This window comes from Sipha flava, unplaced genomic scaffold (genome assembly GCF_003268045.1).
Source record: "Sipha flava isolate LNK unplaced genomic scaffold, YSA_version1 104_pilon_pilon, whole genome shotgun sequence".
Lineage (NCBI taxonomy): Eukaryota > Metazoa > Arthropoda > Insecta > Hemiptera > Aphididae > Sipha > Sipha flava.
Window position 1 is genome coordinate 1379188 of NW_020271718.1, and position 18445 is coordinate 1397632.

General features: G+C 35.8%; 2 protein-coding genes across 2 annotated transcripts; one reads left to right on the plus strand and one right to left on the minus strand.

Annotated features, from left to right (window-relative positions):
- The first annotated feature begins 1686 nt into the window (after window positions 1–1686).
- On the plus strand, window positions 1687–7859 carry LOC112683304 (nuclear pore complex protein Nup93-like). Its single transcript, XM_025554275.1, has 2 exons — window positions 1687–1848; window positions 4487–7859. Exon 2 carries the CDS (start codon window positions 4498–4500, stop codon window positions 7162–7164), a length of 2667 nt encoding a protein of 888 aa, XP_025410060.1. The 5' UTR covers window positions 1687–1848; window positions 4487–4497; the 3' UTR covers window positions 7165–7859.
- A 750-nt stretch (window positions 7860–8609) lies between these two features.
- Window positions 8610–17879, minus strand: LOC112683370 (microsomal triglyceride transfer protein large subunit). Its single transcript, XM_025554381.1, has 15 exons — window positions 17203–17879; window positions 13771–13980; window positions 13535–13684; window positions 13317–13476; window positions 13098–13249; window positions 12878–13038; window positions 12629–12789; window positions 12445–12566; window positions 12213–12370; window positions 11822–12085; window positions 11427–11658; window positions 11121–11339; window positions 10147–10301; window positions 9791–9958; window positions 8610–8862 (listed from the first exon to the last, which is right to left on the minus strand). The coding sequence occupies exons 1-15, from the start codon at window positions 17506–17508 to the stop codon at window positions 8706–8708; spliced, it is 2775 nt and encodes a 924-aa protein (XP_025410166.1). The 5' UTR covers window positions 17509–17879; the 3' UTR covers window positions 8610–8705.
- Window positions 17880–18445: the final 566 nt, after the last annotated feature.

The window sequence follows — 18445 nt, forward strand, 5'->3', positions numbered from 1 at the left end:
TAATATTATTATTGACTTGGTAAGTTGTATACCAACACTTATTGTTTTATCGTTAAATTATTAATCAATAATCGTGTTACACAGCGGCGTAGCAGTGGTGCAGTAGATGCGACGCACCGAGGCCCTCGTGATTTGGGGCCCTCAATTCAAAAGAAAACTAATATGAAAAAAAATAGAAGCTTGCGTTAACTACAATCAATTTTTTATTTTTATTTTTGGTAGAAATAAATAATGAAAACATTTTTTTCTCAAAATCTCATCAACGTCTTTTATTGTTTGATTAGTCAAAATAATTAAACTAATAAATTGAAATGTAATTATAATGAAATAAAATATATTTAATACGATAAACTTAATATAAAAATTAATATATTAACAAACTTATTGTTAATTGTTGATTATGTTCTTTTAGTATTTTGGGTTTGGCCCCCTCCATTTTAAAATCCTAGTTAGGTACGCTACTAAATGATAATATTCTTTATTACATAAAGTGAACTAAACTATAGTCATAAATATTTTTATTCCATATTAATTGATGTAAAAAAATAGAGGAGGATTATTAAAGAGTTCTAAATAATAGATAATGGTAATTTGTAAAAATATTTATAAAGACAACTACATCATGTTGCTAAAGCAAAAACTTCAAATATTGTTAATTAATTACTGTTAATCGTTTATTAAATGTTATTATTTATTTGTTTTACAATAACATTTTTTGAACAAAAACAAATCGCTTTTAACGCCGATTTCAACCGTACGTGGATTACTCATAATATCTAGTGATTCGTTTTTATAGACTGATATAAAAACAAGTAAAATTATGAATTCTGTATTTGTTGATCGATATTATTAATACCAAGTTTAATATTTAAGCATAGCATCAAATGTGAAGATGTTTGAGGTGATTCTTTAGTAAGCTATGCTGAAAATCCTTGGTATTGAGAATATGTTTGGCATTTTAACTTACCTATGTTATATTTTGATGTACATACATCTTCAAGAATCTTCAAAAATGCATGATCCAGCCAGGGCCGGATTAAGCCATCCGTAGGTCCAAGGCACTGATTGAAACATGTGTACAGTTAAAACTTAAAACACATTTAAAATTACATTAGTTAGTAGTTTATTTTCAAATACTAAGTAAAACACATTTAAAATTACATTAGTCAATAGTTTATTATCAAACATTAATTTATCAAATGCAGTTATAATTGAATTATCAAATGTTTAATTTTATATAGTACCATTTAGGTACCTAATAAGTAAAATTGTATCAATATTAAAATATTTAACTTAGGACTTTTTATCTACATTTTGTGTTGGCAAATTCATCAATTATATCATCCTTTCTAATTGCTCTCAACAGTTCTGACTCTATTGATAAAAGTGCAAAAGAAGACAATTTTCCGTGACTGATAGAAGACCGTTGAAAATTTTTAATCCTTTTTAACACTGAATAGGATCGTTCACCTTCCGACGACCGTTGGCGCGCATCGAAGTCGAATCTGCCGTACCGATTTTTGTTCGCGTTTTCCCGCCGTACGATTTTACCTGCGCCACGACACGCTTCCTTGCGACGAAATCGCCGCCAACCGGAGCCGCCACGGTATTTCGTGTGCCGATCGCCAGGCCGCACTGCGTTTATTCCACGGACGCGCGCACCTTTATCGCGACCGACCGGGCGGCGTTGATAACATTTTTTTTTTTTTCAAAAGAAACAACACGTTTAACCGACATCGCACGTGCGAAGCTTTCGAATATTCTAACGGGAAGACAGTTGCGCGTTCAGTTGAACGCGATCTCGTTCTCCCGGTTCTGACTGCTCAACCGACCGGCAAACCGACAGAGGTAAGTGTTTCGCTACAATCCGATCCGAACCCGCCGTGGGTTTCCCGTTATCCTGTTCATCCTAACGCTCTACACGGTCGTCGGCATCGATCGTTTATGTTTACCAGCTCCGAGATTTCATTTCCCGAACGCGTTCCGCGTCATGACGTGTCTGCCCGACCGTCCGTACGGCATTATCCGTATACGATTACACTGGTGTATAATAACAGTAACGATGTTCATTGTTTATATCAGTAATATCAACGCATTTTCCGTTTTTGATTCTCTCTTGAAAAGTTAGTCTTATTATATTTCGGAAAAGTACTGTAGCACAAAAAATTAAAATTTAATTTTATAAATTAAAAACAAATCATATTTATAACAAGGCATATTTATGGGGGGAGGGGGAGATCTCAGCCCCCAATATTTTAGAAAATAATTTATAAGTCAGCTTTCACCCTATAAAATGTTAATTCTAAAACCTCATATCATTGTTTTTCGAATTATTAATTTCAAATTGTTCACGTTATGTAGTATAACTATTAATTTTCTATTATTATGTTGGTATTTTATTTCATTCTTCTTCGTCTAAATTTATTTTATTAATCTTGTAAAATAAAGTTATAATTATACAATAATTATAAAAATTATTTACAAAAATCCAAACTTTTGTTTTTAATTAGTTGAATTGTAATATTTTGTTGAAAGGAAATCCCCCAGTCCCTAAAAAAAAAAAAATCTCTAAATATGCCCCTATTTTTTATATTATAATGTTGATTGTTATTGAAATCATATTGGATCTATCATGTATATAAATAAATTTAATTTGAATTACTTTAACTTTAAATTTAATTTCTTTCTTGTTTATCTAATACCTTTTATTTGAACAATATGAAAGTGACTAAAAATTTTTTTTTTTTTTATAATGTATGTCTCACTTTGTGTCTTTCTAGATTTGGATATAATACAATGTACTTATTTAGAGTCTTAATTTATTAAGCGAATATAGACATTCATATTATTAATACAAGTTTACACCTGATTGACTCAATCTGTCAATAATTATACAAAAATAATTTTATATTTTTATATCGTTTATGCCCTTTTCAAAATATCAGAAGTATTAATATTTTAAAACCATGCACCTAATGTAGATGTACTATAATATATGATGTGATATTTATAATTAAATACCTGATAGTGCATAATATATGAAAGTACCTGTATAATATTCATTACATTATAAAATAGTTAAATTTTACCGGTATGATTTTGAATTTTTGAATTTTATTAATTACTTTTTTTTTTTATTCATACATTTTAAATAATTAATAGTATATAAATGAAAATATTTCTACTTTTTTAGAAGTTTGAGCTTATAGTATAGTGGAAAGTTAATAATTGTTTTTTAATGATAAATAAAATGAAAGAAAACAAAAATAAAATAAAACTTGCTACATATAAATTTGAAATATAAATTGTAGATACATGAAATTGATTTACAAGATATTAAAAAGAGAAAAAATATTATTATTTAAATTGTTGGAATAAAATTACCCAAATCATCAAAATTATTCTTATGGATCATTGATTAAGTTATTAATTTTTAGTGTGCACCATATGTTCTTATCGTGTTTATTGTTATTATATTTTTGAAAGAAAGTTGTTGCACCCAACATATTATATGAGTTTTTCATAAATATATTGACTGATAAAAGACATAAGGGGTTAAGCAATAATTTTACTACTTTTTAGGAGAGCAAAACAAAATTTTCATAATTTCTTAACTTTGACATTGGCGCTTCAGTATTTGTTTAAGCATTAGGAATAAGGTTATTATATATTTCTATTCTATGACATGTTATCTTGTTGGTCTGACACTAATTGCATTGAAATATTAAGTACATCTTTTATCATAATGAATTTAACTAAACTTACCTTTTTTTGGTGCTTAGCTCTAATTTTTATAATTTTTTTTTTTTTTTGTAATAAATGGCTCTTATAAATTGTTCAGTAGACTTGTAACAATTGTGCAACATAAGTATCTATACCTAGGACGTATAAAGAACTTTACTTATATAATCACTTATATCAATATAAAAAATGTTTTGATACTCATAAGTCATATTATTATTATGAAAGTTGATAAGAAGCAAACGTAAGGCTAAGCGCCATGAATTTGTTGCTTAGACCATAAAATTTTCAACAATGTAACTTATACCCCTAAAAAAGGGTGCTTTCCCCTTATTTTTATAATAGTTGTGTAGCTTGTCCCAAAAAATTTAAATTCTTGTACTTACTAAATCTCATTACAAAATGATCAGAACAAAAGTAGCGTTAGTGCGATCGAAAGATCTAGTATACACCATGTCGCTTAGCTCCTTTTGCCTTTTACCAGCCAATATATTTAAAGTTATACTACATATTTTTGTTACCAATAATATTTTAATTTATTAATTATAGTGTAATTAATTTGATTTTTTTAAACATACATAAATAGTAAGGTCCTGTGTACATTTTACTTGTTAAGAAGTACCTATGTATAGATTAAATGAACATTATTTAGTTATAATTTGTTGATATATGTGCACTGAACGTTCACTATAAATCAGCCATCTGATTATTGATATTTATTTTATTTTATCAACATGCTTTGTAGAATAAGAAAATATGGCGGACACCGATTTGGAATACCTGTTGCTACAAGGGCAAAAGCTTTGCAAAGACACCGACACTTTGAAGCCGGTGTCCAAAATACATAAATCGTTGCGTCAGCTGTGCAGGAATGCCGATCACTCGTCGAAACAGTTGTTAGGTGGGAACGACGAGCAATATGCGAAGGAGTTCTTGGCGAACCGCGGACTGGACCTGCACAGCTACGGTAGCGTGCTGAAAAAGTTGCGCACGTATCAGGACCAGAACGCAATGGCAACGTGCGACGCCAAACCCGTGATGGACTATTCTAGTAGCGTGGAGTCGCTGATGGGCAGACACGTAGAGGACTATATCAAGAATCTGGAAGGGAGAACGGACGAGAAGGAAGCGGTGAGCGGCAGTGCGCGTGACCTGATCGAGACGAGCTGGGGCAAGATCAAAAAGGGTCTGGTATACAACGAGTTCGCGTCGGACTCGTACGACGTGTCATTCTGCCTGCAGAACTTGCCGATCACCAAGAAGAACACGCATTTCACGTTCGATCCGAGCGGGGGCGGAGGCGATTTCCCGTTCATCGAGGATGTGAAGGACTACATCCGGGCGAAGGAGAGCGGCGAGCCGGTCGGGGAGCTGATCGGTCGGTTTTTGGACACCATGCACCGGTCAAACGCGGACGCCACAGTCGCGCACATCTGGAACGTGGTGAAATACATGCACGACATAACACCGCAGCGGTCAGCCAACGGGTCGTTCAACGAACGTTTCTCGGAGGAAAACCAAACGAAGCTGGTGAAGAACGCGAAAAACTATCTGGAAGATAAGTACCAATCGTTCCTGATCAAGGAGACGCGACATTTGGACATCGGCGGCGCTGTCGGCGACACCGGTCACATGGCGGCCGTCATCGGTTCGTACGTGTTCATGAACGCCGGCCGGCCGCCCGCGGCGGCCGCTGTGCAGCAGCAGCAGCAGCAATTCGATTTCCACGTGAACGAACAGTCCGTCTGGCCGTTGCTGTACTTCTGTTTCCGGTGCGGCCGCACGGACGTGGCAGAACATTTCGTCCGGGAGTCTGGGCTAGCGCTCGACGACCTAGTCAACGTGTTCACGCATCTGAAGGACGGCAGCTTCACGGGACGCGCGGCCACCAACGTAGGCGTCACGTTGAACCGGTACTACAGGACGCTGCCGGCGGCGGTGTGCGGCGACAACGCGTTCCGGAAGACGACGTTCTCCCTGCTGGGCCTGGTCGAAGCGAACGCGGAGAAGGCGGCCGTTGCCAAGACGGTGGAGGACAAGCTGTGGATGCTGCTGGTCGAGCACTCGGCGGCCAAGTACGCAGACGCGTCCGACGGGCTGGACTATGGCGCGCTGCAGCGGTACGTGCTGGACCACGGCAAGCCGTACCGGGACCAGCAGCCACACGTGTACTTCGAGCTGCTGTTCCTGGTGGGCCAGTTCGAGAGCGCTGTGGACTTCCTGTACCGCAACGCCGCGGCCGCCGCGTACTCGAACCACGCGGTGCACATAGCCATCGGGCTGCGCGAGAAGCGCGTACTGGCCACACCGGGCTACCTGCAGGCGCCGTTCCTGTCCAACGAGAACGTGGACGTGCGGTTCGCGCGGCTCAACTACACACGGCTGGTGCTGCTGTTCTGCCATGAGTTCGAGTCGCAGTACCCGCACTACGCGGCCTACTACTACTACTTCCTGCGCGACGGCGACGGTGACGATTGCGACGGCGGTGGTGGCCGCGACCAGCGGTGGCAGCTGTTCTACCGATGCGTGGCCGATCTGGCCACGTCGTTCGACGGCAATATGTGCGAGTGGATGTTCGGCGCGGAGGGCGGCCGGTTGCGGGACGTGTACGCCGCGGACACGGTGGACGCCGTGGTGGACCGCACGCTGGAGCTGGCGCTGGACCGGAGCCGGCCCGAAGTGGCCATCGAGCTGTACACCATGCGCTCGGACCGGGCCGCGTACGGCGTGATGAACGGCATGCTCAGCCGCGCGATATACGAGTTTGACGTGCCCAGGACCCGCGAACGGATGCGCAGGCACGGCGTCGGGGCCGGCGCAAAGAACTATTGTGATCGTGTGTACGCGTACGCGGAACACCTGCACGCGGCCAAGGGCAGCGGCGGATTAGAAACGGCAGCGGTAACCCGCGGCGGCCCCATCGACACGTTCCAGGTGCTGCGCGACGTATACGCGTTCTTCTACCACTGGTCAGAGTTCCGGTTCCAGGAGGCCGTGGACAAGGCCGCGGACTCGGGGCTAGTGCCGTTCACCGAAGGCCGTGACTTCCGACGGTGTCTGGACAACTGCACCAGCAGGTACGGCGAGCTGGTGCAACGCAACGTGTCCCACTTCCTCAAGTCCGTGGCGGACGCGCTGTGCAACGAGCACACGAACGTCTCGGGTGGACGGCAGAACCGGGACGGCGACGACGACGAGGAGGAGGACGATAGTGCGGCCGACAATGAGGGATCGCTGACCGAAGACGAGGACAGCGACGTATTCGACCGGAGTCGAGGGACTGGAAGTGGCGGATGGACGAAACGACGTTTGCGCAACGCCGTTAAGACGGTGTACCTGTTCGCCGCCCAGCTGCCGGTGCACGTGGCTCAGGACGCGGTCGAGTACATCTCGGCGAACGCGTCCATCGTGCACCTTAATTAGTAGTAACTATTAAACGCAGCGCCGCGCAGTCGTTGTTCGAACATGTTATTATTAATGCTATGTTCTGTATTTATGGACAAGAATGGTAAAACGTGTGTACACGTTTTTCTCGACCGAACCGTGGTCCGACACGTATCCGAAGATATTGTGCATCCTGTTCCCACGCGAAATTTAAGAATTCCTGATTAGTACGTCTGAACACCGAAGCATTTTATTTACACGACTTCGTTCGATAATATTCTACTCGAGTTACAATTTTTCTTACACGATCATTATTCAATATATTGTTTATTATTATTATTATTATTTTTTTTATTGTACGCAAGTTACTTTATAAAATGTATTGCATCATGTTTTTTTTTGTTATTTTCAATTATATTTGGTTAACAGTGTATATAGATAGGAAAAAGAACTGATATGTATTTGTAAATCGGCGGCTCTGTCGCAGATGTCGAAGTTATTTGATTTTTGTTTTAACAGGAACACTCGAAACTCATGCCGTCAATTTTATGTGATCCTAATACAATATTACAATGTATGTCAACGATGTCTGTAGTGACCTCGTTTTAAATGTATTCGATAGTAGTTCAATAAATTGTACGAGTTATCTACCTTGAACACGATTACGCTTTGTATGAATAAATATGTACAAACTTAAAATAAATTATGATGGTTTGAGCACTTTCCATACATAATATGTGTCGATTTGTTTTTGAATTTTAATATGACGTTTCGGAAATCGATGATTAAATTATTCTAGAGTCGAGTTTCATCAGCAAATTGATCGCCGTTTATTCAGCACCGGCTCAATTTATTTTCTATAATATTGTGTAGTAACAAAAAATAAAATATAAATAAAAACAAAAATATAGTAAAACATTGACTGTCGATTAGAAAATATAATTTTAACTTTATAATTTAAACACTGCGTTCTATGCCGAAAACAGATTTTATTTATTGATTAATGACAACCAATATTTGAAACAAATTATCTTATAAATATTTGATTTCATTCGAATAGTCGTATTGGTATAAGACAATTTTATTCCAATGAGAATGATAATATTATGATAAGAACGAAATACTTATAGTGATTTAAATTTAAAAACAATCAGTACAACAAAAAAAAAAAAAAATGATAACAACTTATATTTAAGTGTAGGGTATTTGTTTTTGTACATTAAAATATTGGTGAATCGTTAGTACTATTGTCAATTTAGAGTTACTTTAACAAAGAGAATTATTAGTTAAGGAAAAAATAAAATCCGCTCGACAAGTGAGGACTACGTGACTACGCTCACGTTACAATGGTCCATACATCATGATAATCTTAAACTCAAACAGTCAACAAATCAATATGAATAATAACTACATATCTACATGTATTTTTTTGTTCCAATTATTAAATAGTTTGTAACAAAACTTAAAATACAAATTTCAGTCACATTTTGAGGTAAATATGATAAATAACTTATGTACACAGTGGTATTATTATTATTTGTAAATATTATAATATAGAAACTTATGGGCTGCAACTGATATCACTGAGACTGAGAATGGATTGCGTTGCAAAATTTGTTTACCAGTTGGTTCAGTGCAAACGAACGTCCGGAGACAGGGCGCGTCCAAGTCGTAGCCTTACGAGATCGGTAGGGCGCGGTGGGTTCATTGACAGTCACTCGTCTTTGTACGGCCGTGCTGAAATATAGAACAGTATTACGAGTTACGATTTGATGTTTAATTTAAATACAATTTTGTTGTGCTTATGCTTATAATATTAATCGTGTAAATGTAATTTTAATATTTTTATCCAGTCCATTAGTTTTTTTTTTTTTATAATAATAAGAATATAAAATTTGTTTTTTGTTCGATATAATACATTGAATATACCAATATAATTAATTAAACATATATATTTTGTTTAATTTATAGGTTTTTGAAATGTTGAACAACTTTTTTTAAATTTTTACTGCCTATTTAAATGCATACATTAATGTTTTTTAACGCTACAACTTCATAGCCTTAATAATTAGTTTGACGATGAACAATGTAGCAACATCGCACTGTAATGTATTATGCATAGGTCTTAATATTTTGGAGTTCGCGCAATGTAGATACAGTTATTTATACATAGGCACGCGATAACTGTCACATCAGGTATGCAAACACACGAATATCCGACATTCACGCCGCGGTTAAGGAATTAAGGCAGCGGTTCCCAACCTGGGGATAATTATCTTCCAAGGAGTAAAATAGGATTTTTTGAAAGGTAAAGACTGGATTTTTTTTGTGTACCTCTTATTATAATTATTATTATTGTTGTATTATCTATAAATTAGATTTATACCGTAAACTCGTGATTATCTTCTGCAAAACGAACAATTTTTACATAAGTACAAAAAAAATTTTCTTTACATAATTCATATATCCATCATTACGGTTCCATAAATCAGTCTAATTGGGTTTCGATAACCCGATAATGCGGGTTTTACGTTAGGCCTAATACACGTGCTTTTTTTAGCTGGTAAGGATATTTACTAATATCTTACTCGGTTTGCGGGTAATAGTCTCGAAAAGGTTGAGAGCCACTGTATTAGGGTTTATATCTATACTTATGTGTACTCACATCACGTTTGTGTCCTCGAATATGATTTCCATGCACAGAACAATTTTCGTGTCAAATTCGGCGTTACTGTACATATGAAGAAAACCTTCCGTTATTAACGCAAAATCCACTTCGTTCGTTACCAAATCCGTCTCGAGTTTTAGAGATCCTTGTATGCTGATCCCGCCGCTGTACGAACAAAGACCAATCGCTTAATTAAAATATATACAAACTAGGAAAATCATACGGTTTTTGAAAATATAAATATGCATATTAATCAATAGTTTTCCTGTAGTTCATCAAATTTATATATCATATAATTATTGTATTTTTTGGTAGAGATTTAACAACTACGATTTTTTAGGTAGGTACATTACTTTTTCTCGATCACCGATTGCGCATTTTTATTCCACATGCTCATTTCTATTTGACCAGCTATATCCAAGGATAGCATTCCTTTGACGCTCAGTTCTGCTGTAAAACCATTGCTTAACGGCACATACTCAAGGTGTTCAATTATTTGTGATATTCCCTGGAATAACGATAAAAGAACCAGTGAAATAGTTAAATAGATAATTAAATAACAAATAGCGTCGTTAATATTTATCTAACCTATTATCATGGAACAATATACGTACACAAAGGCTGCTACAGTTATAGTGATATTAGAGCATCAACTTGAGACACTAAAGACTATGGTATTGACCAATAAAAGATCGTTTAAAAATAGTACTAATCAATTATAAATGTATTACAATTTGAATAATTGTTTGGAAATTATAATAAAAGTCTTTTTTTGACGTTTTGATTAAATTGTGTTTCACTAATTCTATTGTTTCCTATCTGACAGTATAATATAATTATTTACATTTTACTGTGAAAAAGATACTTGGTAGTTAATAATAATTACTCAGAGTGGTTTTAAATAAATGGCGTACTGTAATTGTATTTTTATTATACCTATATCAAATAACATCCAGTATTTAAATTATTTCATTGAGATGATTTTTTTGATTTTTTTTTTTTAATTTTGCTTTCGTTAATAACATTACAGTAAAAGAGATAATTTTTAATTGATGAATTTTAAATGATATACTTTACTGAACATTTATACATATTCACGCCACGCTAAGAAGACATTTTTATAAGTTAATTGTAATGATTTTAAACAATGGCGAAATATGATATTCTTTTGACGTCTATATATTAATATAATGTCACAATGTTACCTAAGTAGCCTTAGCAGCTCTACTTTATTTTATATAACCATATAGGTACTAATGTGTGCATTTTGTGCATTATAAATTAAAATAATACAATTTAAATACCTATATTAAATAATCGAACACACCTGTATAATAGGTGTTCTCTCTGATCCGGATCCTGACCAAACGTGCCCCAGCAACTGACTCTGACTAGAAAACATAATGAACGGTCTGATGTGTACGCCGAAAATGCTTAGTTCTAAACCGGCTGAAGTCGGTAAGTTAGCCTCGTCGGATGTATCTTTTTTGCCCGAATCGTCGTAAAGGGACGTGAAGTACCCGAGTCCACTCGTGAATATGCCGAACTGTACATGTACAAAATAAAATCAGTTTGATTAATCGTGGTTATCTTAATAAAATTACTCGTTCAACCGTCGCATGATAACACTTACACTACACAGATCATATTGAACGTTATCGTGTTTCAAAACGATGTCCACCGAACCACGTTTAGTCACTCCTGAATATATATGTTGTGACGTTTTAACCAGCCCGGTGATGTTATTGTAATTGATAAATATCCTGGAAAATGAAGACGACAATCCTCTTTGTGCCATACTTCCATAATGGTTTAACTTTTCTTGGATTAGAACTGTTCGTAAAAGTTGTGCCGATTTTTCATTTCTGCAATAATATGGACAATGAAAATTAGCTGTAAACTCATTAATATACTACTATGCACATAGTTATAATTTTAATTCTATCGTTATTCATCCTGGTACTAATGAATGTGTCATTCTTTTTTAGACAAGTCTAACATTTTTTAAGAACCTTTCAAATGCCTCACTGGTTAGCCATTTCCTTTAATAGCTCCAAAGCGTATTGTTTGACTTCGTATCCCTCGTCCGGCATCATGAGCCATTTTATGACGTGCTTCAATAGTTCGTAGTCAGGGTTGGATTCTAAAAGTATGTTCAATGCTATCATTCTAGTACTGCTATCTTGTTTTTTGATCAATTGAAAGAAAATCTTGTTGCAATATTTCAACACTTGATTATTCCATAGAGACGATCCGAACATCTTAATAATTTTCATGGCATATGCACTAATTCTGGAAATACGAATACATTAATAATAGCAGATGTTGTACGACAGTAATGTAGTAATTACGTCCAGTTTTATTATTTAGAATTTATTAGAAACTTTGAAAAGATAAATCATCAAAAAAACATCCTTACTTTCTATTTCCATCATGTGCAAAGTTTAACAGGACATCGATCGACAATGGATGCTTGAGATTAGCCAACGCTCGGATGTATATTAATATGCATTCATCGTCGTCTTGTTTACATTTCTGCAATCTTTCTAATGTTCTAACGACCATTTCATCGTAAAGCTAAAATCAAACGAACACACATTATATGTGCGATTAGGTGACACTATTAAACTATTATCTTTGATCATACTCACAAGAACATTTGCTTCCGTGTGATTGTAACGAATTAAACGACTAGTCATAGCTGTAACAGTGTTGTAGATGGTATCTATCAAATTCTTATTGGAAAATTTCTGTTCAGTGATTGAAATTAAATCTATAAAAGTTGATTGTAATCTTAGTATATTGTAATTCAAAAAATCTATACTTCAGTATTACTTTTTATGATTTCTACTTTCGGATTAAATTTTATTGATGCACTCCATAAGTATCTTTCTGCTTGATCGTATTTTTTATCTGTAGACAAATCTAAGGTCTCCATTGCAACTTTATGCGAGCCTTCGTTTAAAACAGCTCCCATTATATCATATAATTGGTTCCTAAAATAGAAAAATAAAATAAAAAACAATATTATTTGTAGGACTGCCAGTATATAGTTGCTCAATAGATTACAATAATATATCTTACACAATAGCATTGTTCTTTTCATCTGTTAGTACTCGTTTAGTCATATTTGTATCACTATTTATGATAGCTTTAATTACTTGAATTGCTGCAAAAGCCGATTTAGATTTTCCCAATTTTGAATCCAATAATGAATCATGATATGTATTTACCACATATTCTAACTAAAACAGAATATAATACATTAATGATTTTTTTTTCTGACTGCATTCGATTTACTTACTTGATTACATGAATTGTAGTGCTCACAATTTTTAACCTCATAATTTGTACTTAAATCTTGTTTTTTGAGATTCAGTTTAGTTTTCTTTTCCAGTTGACTAATTGTTTCATACAAACTATTCGCTTTTATGATTTCGTTATTTGAGCTGGTTTCTATAAAATATTTAAATTTTATCATGTAATTATTTTCAAGCATATATTTAACCATGCTTAAAAATACTTTTTAACTCAAGATACTGTTTTGACAACACCGTAGCTCCAACTTCGTCCATAAAGCTAGTGATGTATTCGTAGTCTTCGATCAAAGACATTTCAACCAGAGCCTCGTTATTGTATGTCAGTCGACCTTCACGTTTTGAACTTAAAACGCCTTGCCAAATCTAAATGAAACATATTGAATATATTAAATTACTATGTAATTATCTACTAATTACATACTTTATCGGGATGTTTAATTTCAGGCAGCCTTTTGGAATACACGCAATTATTGATTTGTTTTGAAATTGTATTATCCTTTATTTCACTATAGGTCACATTGCATTCTCCAAGTGTTGAATACTCTACCACGTTTTGGTTAGACAGTTGAAACTACACATAAAACACGCAGTACATTGTTATTATTGAAAATATTTTTTGTTTTCTTTATATTTCGAACTGATTGTCAAGACGTATACCTGAAAGAGAGCCGCGATTCCTTTTTTAAAATTTTCTTCAGTCAGAAATTTAGTGCTAGAGGCGTACAAGTTTACGACATGTCCATTTTTCCAATGTACAAAAAACGGTTGATTTTCATACGTGTCGATCTTAGATTTACGATCAATGAACTGTCGTTGAATATCGTCTTTTGATTTTTTAGACCACGTTTGAAGTTTAGGTGATTTTAACTAGAGTAAATATAGAAATGTATTTAGACTGATACATAGTAGAAAAAAAAATAAAAATTTAAAATTATAAGATAAAATATTATGATATAGTAATAAACAGGGTTCGGGACTTAAAACATTTGCTTATTTTTATGGATTGACTTAAAATGTAGCAGAGTGCTATAAAAGTGTATGTTAAGATATAACACGTACAATTATGAGATTTGAAAGTGCCTTTTTTTGCTTTTTTCAGCAATTTTAAAAAAAAAAATTCTATTTTTTCTGATTATTTTTGCTTATTTGACCAGTTTTTCGTACATTTTCATAGTTTTCTCCTGCAAAATCGTTTTTGATAGAATTAAAATTAAAAATAATTTTTATCTTATCTTTGTTGTCATGTAATTTATCGCAACAAGGATGTTCCAACGCTGAAAATAGAACTGAGTGTCAAACATCAGAATGATCAAGAACAGAGAGAACAATTTACATTTTATTTTTCAGAAAAATCCTTTTAAAAATCTATAAAATCCTTAAAGTCTTGAAAGTAAAGACTTATTTTTATTTTATTTGATTTTTTAGTTAGAATTTTAGTTTTTTTTTTTTTTAATAAATATTTTTGCATAATTTAAAATTTTTTAAATGCTTATTTTAGTGCTTACAATGATGTTTTTAAGCGCTTATTTTAATGATTTTAAGTGCTATAAGTCCCGAGCCTTGGTAATAAACAATCGTAAATATTTTTCATTAATTAAAATATAATATTCAAATTGTTCACAATTTTTTCCATCGAAATTACCAATACCTTTTCGGTTCATTAGATAGTTTTAGTTTTCGGAATAATGATTATAAGAATCTTGTCTGAAGTGAATAGCTGTATAAATTAATGTAAATCTTAAGGTGGACAACTGGAAAAGTGTGTACTTACGCACTAGGAGGCTGTAGCGCCGAACACGTATTTTTATGGGGCAGTTCACCCCTTCATTTAACTATGGTGGTGGGTGTTTGGTGTTTAGGTGGATAAATTTACATTCTAGTTAGTAAATCTTAGGAATGTACAAATTAAGTGACAGTCGATCTGTAGATGGTAGAGTACTATTATGCGATAGAGCAATTCGCATATCAATGCATGTCTTTATACCATATCAAGTATAAAGACGTACATTGACATATCTATTTCGCACACATAATGAAGTTGAACGTCTCTCGGTTTTCAGTGTTTAAAAGTATAATTTAGTAAAATTCTTAGGTATTATGGCACCGGTTAAAACTTGTATGATGTATAAATTAAAATTTCTCAACTTGGTTTTCTTCTAACCGTTTCATAGCATTTCTAATAAATGTTTCTTTTTCAATTATATATGTTCTGCGAGTATTGAAGTGAGTGCTTCTTAATTTTATACAGGTATCTTTTTGTACATTTTTCAGAACATTGATGAATATAAAAATATTAGGATGAGCACTGTAGAAAAAAGCTTTGAATTTCGAATGAAAAGCCTCACAAAATATTTTATCAGTCAAGATTAAATAATCTAGCGTTAGTAAACCCGGGCCGCAACTCTCTGTACCCAAAGTAAATTCGAGCCGCAATTCGGGTTAGACCTTTTTTCGGTGATATCTTTGGCACACAACTATTATGCAGCCGTTTTAAGCGGAACATTTAACAATTTATACAATCGTATTCTAAAATAGACATAATAGTGCGAGCTGTCGGTTATAACCCCCTAACCCTACCCTAGATACGTCACAGCTGAATAGTACCTATCTAATAGATGAAATTGGAGTGATAATTTGCGAGCGAAGTGAGCGACTTTATGATGGTTAAATGTACAATATAATCATTCAATCGTGTAACCTGTCATTATTTTGCTCTAACATTTTGGGTGGTAGTATTAACAAATTTTTATACTTTGCCCCATCAAATAAAATACAAGTCAGCGCCACTGTTAGGAGGTACTTTAGAAGACAATATATTTTACGTTTATTCACAATCGGGAATCGCGTTGAAACAGGCTGATGTACCACGATACATCGATACAACACATGTCTTTAAATTAAATATAATATCAATTTTCCGAAAAAATCTCTATAGATTTTTTATTTCTGTAAATTAATGAGCATTAATTATCTATACCTAGTAGTGATTCTTATATTTTGTTTTAGGATACAAAGTTTTTCAAAAAAATATAAAATACTTACACATTAAAAAAAAAAAAAAACACGACTTTAAATTTATGTTAAGTTTAAGTTTATACATTACAAATAAGATTACTTGATATGGCTGATATCACTTCATAAATCAGTTGGTTTATTACTTTTATCTAGAGAGCGGATTTTAAGGTTTTAATACATATTTTGTATATTAATACACATTTTATTGACTATATATGTAGCGCAATGAGGATGAAAAATGTGGACAGTTTATCTATTACAGAATTAGTAGGAAAAAATATATTTTATATGTTTATACATATTTTGGATATTGGAGAGTATTGAGCCCATTTTTCATACATTAAAATGTGTTGTACTGTTGTTGATAAAAAAATAACCTTTTATTTTGCTAGTTTCTAGAGTTTTGATTTTTTTCATCACAGAAAAAAAAATTTTTTAAGAATTAATGTTGATTTAAGAATGATAAAAGTCATTCAGTTTCTTGTTTGTAAGCAAGTAGGTACCAAATAGGTCATATTGGTCACGGTTCTCTCGGACCGTGATTATACCATAGATAATAAGGACGATAATATTTATTAAATTCGGTCTGAATAACACAGAACAACTTCCTAAATATTTAACTTCAAACATATTCATTTCCTGGTTAATATTAATCGATTTGTTTTTCGATTAAGATTTATTTACCTCACTGTGTTGGGGAAAAAAATAAACTCTTATTTGTTCAAACAATTTTAGACATTCTTAAACGTATAATCAACCGTTAATACGATTTTAACGCAATGTACTCGTCGTGTTTATATGAAGACGTTTTGGCGTCATCATTGCGGTTTATAAAGTCACAATATTAGTGTAGAAAAACGTTTAAAACCGTCGTTCGGTGTAGGTATACAATTTGTTGCATCTCCTCGGGAAGATCGTGATGGACTTTCAAATCAACGTTAAAAAGGAACCGGAAAACTTCGAAGTACCCGGGAACGAGGCAACGAATCACAGTAATTCTTCCATCCGTCGGAAAACCGTTAGCTTTCGGACCGGACGAAAACGGACAAGATGAAGATGCGTTTGTCTACTCACGTGCAATCGCAACAGCTTGCCGTCAGACGGATCGGACCAGATGCTGGAGACGGACAGTCGGCCGACCACGCGGTGACCGGCCGGACTGGTCGTGCCGTTGCGGGCCAGGCGGGACGGACCGTCGACGAGCACGGAGCTCCGGAACTCGTACTCGAACCGGACGCCGACCGGGAACAGCCGACCGACGGCCGAATCGTCAGCCGAGGCGAGCGAACAGCACCACCACAGGAACGCTGCTGCTGCGAACAAAACCGTCCGCTTTTCGAACGGCGCCGAACCGACGGCGGCGATCCGAACGTACGTCATCCCGACGGGTATTGGCTAGCTGAATGTCGTCGCGGTTCTAAGCGCTATCGTGTTGTTCGCAGCAAATCGGTGTGTTCGCGGACGGGCAAAACGCTGGGTTCGAACGAACGTAAACACGAATGGTATGGCAAGCCAGGAATGGCGGTCGCGCGCACAACAGTACCGGACACGACGACGGACACGCACGCACTGGTCCGCACGCGCAACACGTCTTGTTCGCGGTACGGGTACGTCGACGACGGTCGTGAAAAAAGGTAGGAATTGGCGGCGGCGGCGGCGGCAGTAGTCCGACGGGGGTTCCCGGCTGCAGCGCGCGCGACCGATCCGATACCGTTTGTTTGTTCCGGACCCGTGTGTTCGATTCGACGACGACAACCGCGGTCCGACCGAACGTGTACCGGTACACTGACCCGAACCGCGGAGACGTCATCGTCGGACAAAGTGCCTACGTTGCACGCGGACCGACCGCGACACTTCCGAACGTAACACGGTGGCGCTGCACACGCGTTTTCACCGACAATAAACGCACCGCTTGTAATTCAACGTCCGTCCAACTATCATCCCGACGCGGGAAATGTCTCGAGGCACCGTATTTTACGGTTTTTTTTTTTATTTTCTGTTGACTTGTGCGCGCGTTTTGTGATTTTTACCCTACGAATGCGTATTTCGGTACTTTTTAAAGCAACTGATTTTAACGAAACGTTCGAGTAATGGTACTCGACCACAGGTTACAGAAGAGCCGATACAAATAAAATATTTTGTATGTCGAACGGTTAACCCGACTCTAAGTTTAACTGTAGAGTAACCGCGGTAAACTTTTCGTCCATCCGAAACCGTTTACTATTCGAAATCTGAATTGTTTTCGTTTTGATAAATTAGGATTTATGATTTTCATTGTAAATGTATTGAAAACTGACGTAGACAAATCCAATACCTA

Excerpts from the sequence above, each read along its gene's own strand:
- LOC112683304 (XM_025554275.1), top strand. The coding sequence starts at position 4,498 with ATGGCGGACACCGATTTGGAATACCTGTTGCTACAAGGGCAAAAGCTT.
- LOC112683370 (XM_025554381.1), bottom strand. The coding sequence starts at position 17,508 with ATGACGTACGTTCGGATCGCCGCCGTCGGTTCGGCGCCGTTCGAAAAG. Across the intron at positions 13,685-13,770 it reads GAATCGCGGCTCTCTTTCAG|TTTCAACTGTCTAACCAAAA; the intron begins GTATACGTCTTG and ends TTTTATGTGTAG. Across the intron at positions 12,790-12,877 it reads GAAAAGAACAATGCTATTGT|GAACCAATTATATGATATAA; the intron begins GTAAGATATATT and ends TTTCTATTTTAG.